Below are 11082 nucleotides of genomic sequence, written 5' to 3' on the forward strand. Positions count from 1 at the left end.
GAGTTTATTCGCTCTGTGGGTTCCCGAGGATGTTGGCTGTCTGGTTAATGTCCATCTCTGAATCCTGACCGGACATTAGCTCGCCTCTAAATTCTCTCTGTTTCTGGTTCTTGTCTCAGACCAAAGTCTAACACAAGCGTTCTCACAGGAATAAAATGTGTTTGAGAAACGATTTTAGACGATGAGAAACTACGCAGAAAAGTTCAACTCAACATGAATGTATTTGAGTTTCCCATCCTGATTGATATGAATTTTGAAATGAAGTAGCACCTGATTTAAAGCAAAATCAGATTTCTACATAAATGTAGGCTACTCAGTCGTTCCAAACACACACGCACACACACGCACACACGTGCACACGCACACAAAGTACAGAACAACAGTCACGTGTGTCATTATGTTTGTTGTATCATTTACTTTCATCATCAGTGAGAATTATCGGCATTGTAACTTGACTGCTGGACAAAAATAAATCACATTGGTACAAAGAAAAAAACAACGTAATACTTGATAATATTGCATTATCTAGCCACTGTGGTCCATTTTGTTATTTCTTGCAATTCATTTTAGAGGTCAAATTCAATGTATGGGCCTTTTAGGCCAAAATGGATTTATCATGCCTATACCCGCATATCAACTTGTTTGTATATGGAAATGTATAAAACGTCTCTTTATTTTTGCCACATAGCCACATCGCACAGTCTTTGCTGTTTTTGCTATAACATTTAATCCAACAATCACATGTATCCAACAGCAGGTGTAATTTTTCTAAATATTGTGTCTCAGAGAAAAATGCGCATGTGGTTTGTATCTCAGTCAATGGGTTCCTCCTCGTGGGCCTGCCTTCAGTTACAGCCAACTGGCCTATATTTCTTGTGTTTCCGAGTTTTGAATTGTGCTTTTGTTGCATTAGTTCATCAGGTTTACATGCTTGAGTTCATTCAGCCATCCCAGAGAAGTCTCTCCCGGCTCTTAATGTGCGTAAAGACTTGCGCTACCATGCCCGGATGCCCTGCAGAGTTCCCTGGCAGGGTGTGACGAGCGCTCCTTGGGGTGCCTGGCTTTGCGTCTGTGCGCCGAGGTTTCCCAAATTCATGTTCATAAAAGCATTAGCAGCAGTGCTGTTGTGCGGCAGAGCAGGTAAACTAGAATACGTACAAGAGTAAGTGTTAGTATACACCGAGTTGTTGTAGCTGTAGGCTGGACAGCCATTGTAGCTGTACGGGTTCGGAGCTCCCACTGTGTAAGAAGCGTTATAGTTCTGCGATCCAGTCAGACAAGGCCGCCCGTCCCGGACCAGCACCGGCACAGCCACCCTCCTGGGCGGGTGTGGGTGGTGGTGGTGGTGGTGGTGATGGTGATGACCTGCCATCTCCAGACTCTTGTCCTGCCGCTGCCTCTTGCATTTGTACCTCCTGTTCTGAAACCAGATCTTGACCTGCGTGGAGGTGAGTTTCAGCGAGCTGGCCAAGTGCTCTCTCTCCGGGGCGGACAGGTAACGCTGCTGCTTGAAACGCCGCTCCAGCTCAAACACCTGAGCCTGAGAGAAGAGGACGCGGGGTTTCCTTCTGGTCCTCTGCTGCTTGCTGGCGGGCTTCTCTGAGTCTGGGTTCTCACTCTCACCCAGCGGCGGACCGCAGCTCTCTGCGTGCAGGGGAGAAAGGTTTAAATGTCAATCAGAGCTTAACAAGACGAGTTAATTAACCATGTGTCGATATTATTATCCAACTGTGATTTATCAATCTAATCACACTGATATCTACATATATTAATTCATTAAAAAAATAAAAACTTTCCTAAAATGTAAAAAAGAAAAGTAGCAGTTTGTTTTGTGGATTTAGAAAATATATGACCTATAATTTGCATTATTGATATTATTTTGCATATTTAATATTGAGCTTAGAATATTAATTGAAATATTCATTTAAAAAATAGTAACGTGTACATGGATTGGAAATTTCTTTACCAGTCTTTTTGCAAGTTGGCATTTTCACATAAATAAAAACTTAATTTTAAAGAGGACCTAAATGAAAGAGTGAAAATAATGTCTCAATTAATTCGTGAACATATATCAATATTTAGATCTTTAAAATTACAATTGAAGGTAAATACATTTTATTGTAAGATTTCTGCCGATTCATGTGACGGTTAAATGCACATTAATTAGGCAACATCTAGAATTAGTTGTTTATGGGTTTATTTGTTAAGAATACTAATCACTTCAGATGCAAACAACATTTAAATGGCTTCAAGCTTTATGCACATGCGACTAAGTAATCTGCAGCCAATGAGTAGCATGGAACAATTGGCGTCCATCGTGCAATGTTTCTTAAGGCCTATGCTGTATACAGTAGCTATATTTACAAAAAATAAGCAATTAAATGCAATACATTTTTTAATTTAAATAAAATGTTATACTATTAAATATAATAAATCTAATTCCAGCTTCGCAGCTGATCACTCATTTGGTGAATTTGACGATCATTTTTACGTCATTTTTACAGTAATCAACAAATGATAACTTGTCAGTTCGCGGTAATTATTTCTCCAGATATATATTACAGCCGGTTTAGAGAATTAGATCTTGGGATTATGTTTTCTTTCGCAATATAGGCAAATATTTCTGCTCATGAACGTATGAATCTCCTCTGTCATTTCTGTCCGTGCTAATATTACAATTACTTATAACAACGAAAGGTGTCATCATCATCATCATCATCCTCGCTCAGTTTTGGATCAACATCATTGTACTCACTGCTGTCTTGCTCCTCCAGCTCGGTCTCCAGCCGGAGGTCTGCAGATTGGTTCTGCGCCGGGTTGCCGAACATCTCCACCGGCAGACCGGACCCTGCCAGCCGGTCCTGAGCCGCGAGCGTGTTGAGGTACGACATCCTCTCCTCGCCCTCCGAGAGACCGGAGCTGAGGGGACTTGGAGTATCCCTTCCGGCCAACATGCAGGAGGGCGGTGAGTGAGAACGGAACGGCTTATTTGGGAAAGCTCCCGGCTGTGACAGCGCACCGGAGAGACCGAAGCAGGAGATAAACTGGAGCTGGTGCTGCTGAGATTGTTGCTGCAACTCTAACTTCAGAATGTCCTTCACGGAGAAAGGCGTGGTGGAAGAAGTTATGAGCGGGCTGGGGAGCATTGTTCCCACCAACAGAGAGATGACGGATAACCGATAGTCAACAGGCCCAAAATTGGACCAATTTGTCTCCGAACGGCGCGTAAAAGAAGCAAATACCCCGTGCGTGAAGAATGGCCGCGCACTGCTTGTTTTTCATGCAGACGGAGGAAGACTGGTTTTCTTTCAGCTGTGACATCCCTCTCCTCTGGCTTTGTGTGTCTGTGACTGGAGGGCTGAGAGAGAAAGAGAGAGGTCGATCCTGTTTGGCTGAATTCAGTTATCTCGAGAAAGAGCTGGGTCAGCCAAGATGCTGTCCTCTCCCTTTCAGTGACGTCCTGAAGCGGGGGAGGGACCGATAGTCAGCCTCTCTCTCTGTCGGTGTGTAATAATATCACTATCGATTCCCCACTATCGATTCCCCTCTCACACTGTTTAAGGTGTTGAAGGTAAGGCAGCTTTTTTTACATACTTTTTTTTCCTCAGCAGAAAACACAAAAAAACGAAAAGGCAGCACAAAAGCCTTTTTCATTTTGTGTCATTTGAACGTTTAAACGGCAAAAGTCCCTTTGCTAAGTAGCCTAATAGTTTGAGTTTATCCGGTAAACTGGAGTATCATCTATGTATCCCCTTGTCTCTGTTGAATGGTCCCACGACATCACAGTTCTTCCCATCATCACTACGGCGCTTTTAAGATGAACCATATCTTCGTTTCCTGTCTCGGCAATCCACGGATAAGATAATATACCGCAACTGTGGGAAATGAGATAAAATTGGCAGCCGAAGGAGACATGAAGGAAATAAATGGTGCTTCATTTATTTCGCCTTCATTTTAGAAAGTTGGACGGTTCTTTTCCACTAACATCTGGCCACGATGTTTTCCCTTGACCTTAGCTCAGTATTTCTGGTAACAAGTCATGGGTAAAACATTTATTGAGACATTGTCCTCAGTTGATTTGATTCATTTCATGTGCGGCAACGAGTAAAGGTTGCCAAACAGTAAAAGGTTTAATGATTCAATATATTGTTTAAAAATGTCTTTGAATAGGATAATAATAATCATAATAATAATAATAACAACAATAGTGCCACCTGCTTTAAAAAGTTATACGTTTCGTTTTAAACCATGTTCTTTAATGTGGGCGTGCGACTCGAGTCACGGATTCATGTGAGCAGACTCACAGTATTCACAACACGTTTTGTCGTATTTAATAAATGATCAAGAAAATATGTGAAATTTCTCTTCACGAATTGTACCCGTGTGTCAAAGACTCAAAGGGTAAACGCGCTGTAACGCGACACCTCTCTGCTGGTCGCCTATCTGTGGACAAGTGCAGGCGCCAGGCTCTGAAGGCCCATTGCTCCTAAACCGCGTGGAAAGAAAAGGAGGGCATGGCGACATAATCTCATCCGCTCACCATCAACAAGGCGCTGTTTAGATTAGGGCAGCTTCTTCCCCTCTTCTGGAGATCTATGTCTTTTAAAACGCTCCGTTTAAGTGGAGAAGCAGGGTGAAGGCATTTGGTCTGTGGAGAAATTAGGCGTTAGTGTACACAAGGTTTTAGCTGGGCCTGCTCCAAATACCCTCGCGCTAAAAGAAAAGAGAGAAAGGGAGATTTTCGGATGGTCAGTTTAGCTAGCGCCCTATACTTGAGTTATAGTATTTGTGAATATTCACTGATAAAGACGACGCTGACCATTTTCACAATGTCGAAGGGGATTTCTGCGCGTTTTACTCGGAATTTACGAGGACTTAAGTGGAATGTATTGGCTCGTAAAATATTTAAGAAGGCTGTAAATCTGTTCAATTTGTTTCCCAAATATTGACCCAGTCCTGTTTATTGGGTGCAATGATTCAAAGAGACAACCGACCAAGAGTCAGTGTCCGTTGCACACAGACGAGACAGAAATAGACTTTAGGTGCATATAATTCAAAGACTGAGATGGTTTAATAGGAAGGAGAACGTGTCTTCAAACTATTATGCTTTTAAGAGACCAATAAGATAAAAACGTCTCTGCAGCCTTATTCATGTCAAATCAAAGCGTCACGGGTCAGAGACGGCTGACGCTGAGCCTAATGGATTCAATTAGCGTTTCATTTCAACCCTAAACATGCACGCACGCGCACACAGCCTCGCGAGTCCTCAACTGGCCATCATCATCAGTGGTCTTCGCGTGCCACCGGCAGCCCGAAAGTGGCCAAGCAGAGAAGCGTGTTTACTGAGCGGAAGAGTCTGTTTCCTGCCTGTAACAAAACCCAGACGCGCAGAGAGTGTCGAGGAGCTGCTCGGGTGCTGAATGCGACCCTCAATACATCATCTTCATTTCAGAAATCATCGTGATAAGCTGGGCAAAGGCCAGGCCCACAGCAGAGGTCAGCCCGGATGTACTGCAGAAGAAAAGAGAAAAATAAACCCTAAATAAAATCAAATCTATTCCACGTCTGTAGCAGGCTCGTTTCAATCATTCCTTCACAATTCACTTTCTGGTGGGTTCTTTAAAGTCGATGGCTTGCCAGGCAATGCTGAACATGTTTGGTCTTGTTCCCACTCATGTCTCCACATCACTGGCAGGCTAACCTGTTGAAGCAGTGTCTTCTCTGCAGAGTGGCAGGTGTATAGTCTTATCAGTGGTTGCAGGCCCTCAACACCGATGCACGTGGAGATGTATGGGTTGAATGTTCTCCAATGACCGCAGATCCTTGAACACAGAATGGAAGTTTGATGACTCGGTAATGACTGTAATCATCTTTCCCCTGTGGTCTCTGCTGCTGTAAAGCCGAGAGGCGATTGGAATCTGATGGTTTTAGCGCGGTGGTAACTCTGCTTAATTAAGGAAAGCATCACCACCTCCAGTGTCTGTGGGTGCACTGTACAGGTCTTGTGTGGTGTGTGTTTGTGTGTGTAAGAAGATGTGTGTTATGGCTTGACAGAGCTTTGCAGAGGAGCACTTAACATCTTTCTACAAAGGAGCTATACGGTTGTTTACAGCTGTCACTATAGCAGCCTGGATAGGCGGAACTGAAGTATGACTATCCATTTGTCTTACAGTCAGCCAATAACAAGAATTGATTCTTACATTTGGAAAGTAGATGAGCTCAAGTGCGTCCGCAAGATCTGTCTTGCATGCTGCGCTTGGAGGGGTGATCTAATAGGGTGTGATAGCTTTATCCCCCAGCATGTTGCATTAGGAGAGCATGTTGCAGTGTGGAAGGCATGAAGCCACAAACATTAGAGGACCGTGACAATGTAGAAGAAAGCAAAATTACATGCAGAGTTTACGTGCCTCATAATGCCTCTCCTTTATCATTTTATTTCATGGTCATCGTAAGAATGTCAAAGGACCAAACTGTTGTGTGTCTGTAATGGCTCAGCTCTCCTGGGCTCCGGAAGGTGAGTCTTATCAGCAGCACATGTGATGGTGTCAGTAGCCAGGACCCAGCCTGTGCTATTGTGCCCCTGCCTGGGTTCGTGTGACGGATGACAGCGCCTTCTCTCTGGAGGAAATGAGGAGGCCAGAGGCGAGCCTGGGGACAGATTTTTAGCAAAACCCTGTTCTCGCCCACTTACCTTCGGCTCCGAAAGTGCCAAATATCCCACAAATTGCGGCCCGGGGCCTAAGGTGCTGTCGCTGACTTGCATGTTACAACAGTCCTTCGGGGCTCATTGTGTTAACCAGGTTAGGAAAAACATATTCCCTAATTCGATTGTTTGTTTGAAAGACTGTGAGAGGGTGATGTTTGAGAACCGAAGTCCTGTTCTGTGTGTCACAGAACTTGGAGACCATGAAAGGAGGAAGTGAGGTCAGGCCAGTCTGGGTCCACTGCCCTTTGCCCTCCCCTGGGTCTCGTAAATTAGCCTGCTGTAATTCTCTCCCAGACGGCCTTGCCCCAGCAGGTGTGCGTTTGTATATATGAGCGCCAACAGGGGGATGTGAGTGCTGTAATGTCTGTGATCTACGGTGTTGGGAATGGAGGAAACATGCAACCTAAATATGCTTATCCTCTCTGCTTTCACACAGGCCATGTAGATAAAGACACTGCAGGGAGGCGGGGTGAACTCAATCGGATACGTGAGCCTTGAATGTTCCCTTTAGCTGCTTGTGTTTTCTGTCCTATTCGGCATTGGAAAATACATCCAAAATATCAAAAGGTTGAATCAAGTTCAGCTTTTACTTCTCTGATTAGCTCAGGCAGTAATGGCTCTCTTGGGAAAGACAATGTTGCCATTGAATAAAAGCATGCGTGCATTTTGGCTTGAAATGGTAAACATCCTCGGAATAAAAATGCTACTGTCTCTGCAACCATGGGGGTATCTTTATCAAAGTGACAGTTTGTTTCGGCAAAGCTCAGACTACTTATGAATAAAGTTCAATTTTGTAAATAATTACTGTTTAAAACAACAAGCGATGCAGTGTCGGTCTCTGCGAATGGGAGAATTAAATCCCCGATGACGATCTCCCCATGCGGATTGATAAAATATCACATCTTTAGAGGTCTTTATAGACATAATCAGGGTTTTTTTGTCACCTATCAGTTTTATGGCTTCATGCAGACAGAAAATAAGCACTGAGGGTAAAAAAAATGAAGACATGACTCTTCCACTTCCTGTCTTTGTTTCCTTGCATGCATATTTGTGTAAAGCTGAGGTCTGAGAGCCGGAGTTTGCCAAAAGACAGCATCAATCAATTAGAACAGCACACTGTAGACTGTTTGCGGTTCCACCCAGCCTTATGGGGTAAAGGCCATATCAGTGACAAGAATATTAGCAGGCCTTTGCAGACATTATCACACTCCTCAAACATGATGATCAAAGTGAAATCTTAAATCAAATATGTGAACGGTTTGTTTGAACTTTGTTTCAAAAAGTTTTTACATGAATAAATGTATTGTTGTTATTATTTAAAGGAACGACATTTGGGGAAATACGGCGAGTGTTAGATGAGAAGATTGATATTCTTGTGTTTGTATAATACATATAAGGCGACCTGAACAGTAGACGATTAGGAAATGGTATCAATCTTCTCTTCCAACTCAAGGCAAGAAGGTTGAACTATTCCTTCATTCTGTGTGAGCAGCACATGTAGTGACATTGTCAGGATTTCTCCCAGAAGACCATCTCAGACGGTGTATGGTCGTCTTCCTCAGGGAGTCTGAACAAAAAATGAAACCGCTGTACTTATTCCTTCTTGTTCTTTTCATCGGAAACAATCTGGTTGCGACTGTGACATTCAGTTGCACTTGTGAAAAGTAAATAGCCAAGGGTGTCATGCTGCTGGGATCTTTGAGAACTTTACAGCGCCGTTGTTGCATTATTTGGAAAATGTTTTTAAAATTTGATGAGAATACACTAATCCAATGTACATTCCTGTCACTCAGGTGCACTCGTCTCTTGTCAGATTTACAAAGAAAGCAGTGTAAACGTCTGCATGCACTGGGAAAAAATAAAGCACAGTCGATGTCATGATATGAAATAAGGCACAGAAAGCCATGTACACACAAAATACACCAGTCGGAATGTAGTCGGCCGCACAGAGCACTGATGTCTGTTATTGCGTGCATGCTCCATCAGTCATTGGACTACACAGGGAGCAACAGGGAGGTCCTGTGCTCCTTGTTGTTGCTGTGTCTAGTCTCTTGTTAGAGAATTGATGACACTGTCTTTGGAAAACAAACAAGGCGGGGAGCTAAAAAGGTGGTCACTCACCACAGCTCTCTGACCCAGAGACACAGAGGCCATCGCAACATGCGAGCAGCGCTGCAGCGCCCCCCTTGGAATGTGCTGCAGTGTGTGTGTGTGTGTGTGTGTGTGTGTGTGTGCACACGCTCCTGCTTGTGTTTCAGTGATAGCGTAGCTGGAATGCATCTGTCTTGTGCCTGAATGTGTGCCTTTGTGTGTTTTAGTGTCAGCGTCCCACAGCAACAATAACCTGCGTGCAAAATGAAAACACTGTGATAAAAGGAACCTTGTTGGCACCTTTTTTTTTTGTGTGTGTGTGTGTGTGTGTGTGTGTGTGTGTGTGTCATATTTGCATTTCATTGCTAGATGCCAAAATAAATGTTCCACATCTCAGTGTCAAATGCAGAGAAGGGGCCTGTAAATGTTTGGCTGACTAACTCCTTGATGTGGATGTGACATGCTCCCCCTGTGGGCACTGTCTTGCCAGAGGCTGCTCCTGTCACTCCGTGCTCTGACTCACACTTCACATCACAGTCCACACCGTGGTCCCGGGGCCTCTCCGGTACGAACACACCTAACCCTGCACTGGGCCCCCGAGCCTTGTTCTGGGAGCTCAAATCCCATAATTGCAGGCCTGACAGTGATAGCTAACATACGAGAGACCCTCACCTGGTCGGAAAGAATGAAAACATCTGCTGTCAAAGTGAAGCGAGCAGGTGAGTGCATGGGGGTGCTACCAGGTATGGGGAAAGTGAGTAACATCTGGGACAAACAGGAGGGGGGAATAGTAGCTCGGTGTTCTGTGATAACTGGTATTAGGATTAATTAAACTACTTTTCTACAGTGTACTGAAAAACAAGCCATTATTAAGGACAATCTTTGGGTTACATTGTGAAAATACTTCTGGCCAGTGTATATCCTCTATAAGCATTACTTTTTTGTTAGCTTACTTTAATTTATCAGGAAGATAACTAAATGTATTTAATAAAGCCTCAGAGTATCAGGATCAAGATCAGTTTATTAACAGCAGGATTACAAGCCAAATATATTTTTCACAACTTAAAAAGTGTTCCTAATTTATAGTGTCTCACTGAGCTATAAAGCACTGATTTGTAAGATATTGTAAGTCATTGATTTTACAAAGCGTCAAGCACCAAAAGTTACCCAGTTTTGAGACACAAACTAAAACAAACGATCAATGACACAATGACAGTAAAATAATAAATATTATACACCTCCGTGTATGAGTCAAACAGTGTTGAAGCAAATCTGAACAAAACACATCTTCTTAGACATGGCAGCTATAAACATAACTAAAGTACATCTGAGGCACCAATTGTGCATTTAACACACATACACAACGCAGCACAAGTTCTAATCTTCTGTTGTCTGCTCACCTGATGACTGCGAGTCCAATGTTTTCTCTCTTTTTTTGCTCTGCTGATCTCCTCAAACGACTGAGAAAAACACATTATGCCTCTTTAGCAACTCTTTAGCTCAACCGTGTTCACTGGCTCGTCGCAACTGTAACTTTGTCTTCACATTGAGACTCTCGCGTCACGCAACAATGAGCTGAAAGATGCCAAAACACAGCCGATGTCAACTGCAGAGTTGATGATAATTCTCAGTGCATTTGTCCCTTTGAGTGACCTGTTTCACATTGCAAGTAACATTTGACCCATTGTTAGTATAGGCCTATGAATATTGATTTGTGCAGCTACACAAACTTGGTTGGACCATGCAACAGCCTATTTATTGACAGTGTAAGAGCGAGCATTGTATCAAAACTAAAATGACTTGCTAAACAGAATAACCCCGCCGAGTGTGCTATTACCAAGTGTATTACAGGCTTATTATTACTAAATTATTAACAAGTAAGCAGCATTTTAATGCTGAAGCTGGTGGAAGTGGAGCTAATTTTACTACGTTGTGTTGGGTTCAGTAGACTGTGTCAGTTTATAACATGTTTTATTTTAATATCCCTTATTAGGACATGGTAATGTCTTGCTGTGTTGCACCGTCACTGGAGTTTAACTACACCAACGAGGTCAAACAATGCACCAGCCCCCACTTTACCAGGCAGGAACATTAAAAGACTGCACTGAGGCCTCAGCATGGGCTGAGTGCGGCCTCCGGTGTAGCCAAGACACTTTTCAACAGAGTCCTGATCCTGGGAGAGCAGAGAGCGGGAGTGGCCCTCATTTATCAACCACTTCAGCTGCTGCAGACGGCTGTGGGGAGAGCACTGTGGAGCCGGCGTGTTTACACCATAGCTCAGCCGA

General features: G+C 43.5%; 1 protein-coding gene across 1 annotated transcript; it reads right to left on the reverse strand.

Moving 5' to 3' along the window:
- Window positions 1–994: 994 nt before the first annotated feature.
- On the reverse strand, window positions 995–3146 carry nkx2.3 (NK2 homeobox 3; the record flags this gene model as incomplete). Its single annotated transcript, XM_079279935.1, has 2 exons — window positions 995–1644; window positions 2756–3146. The coding sequence occupies 2 exons, from the start codon at window positions 3144–3146 to the stop codon at window positions 995–997; spliced, it is 1041 nt and encodes a 346-aa protein (XP_079136061.1).
- Window positions 3147–11082: the final 7936 nt, after the last annotated feature.

Source organism: Melanostigma gelatinosum (genome assembly GCF_949748355.1).
Source record: "Melanostigma gelatinosum genome assembly, chromosome: 12".
Classification (NCBI taxonomy): Eukaryota; Metazoa; Chordata; class Actinopteri; order Perciformes; family Zoarcidae; genus Melanostigma; species Melanostigma gelatinosum.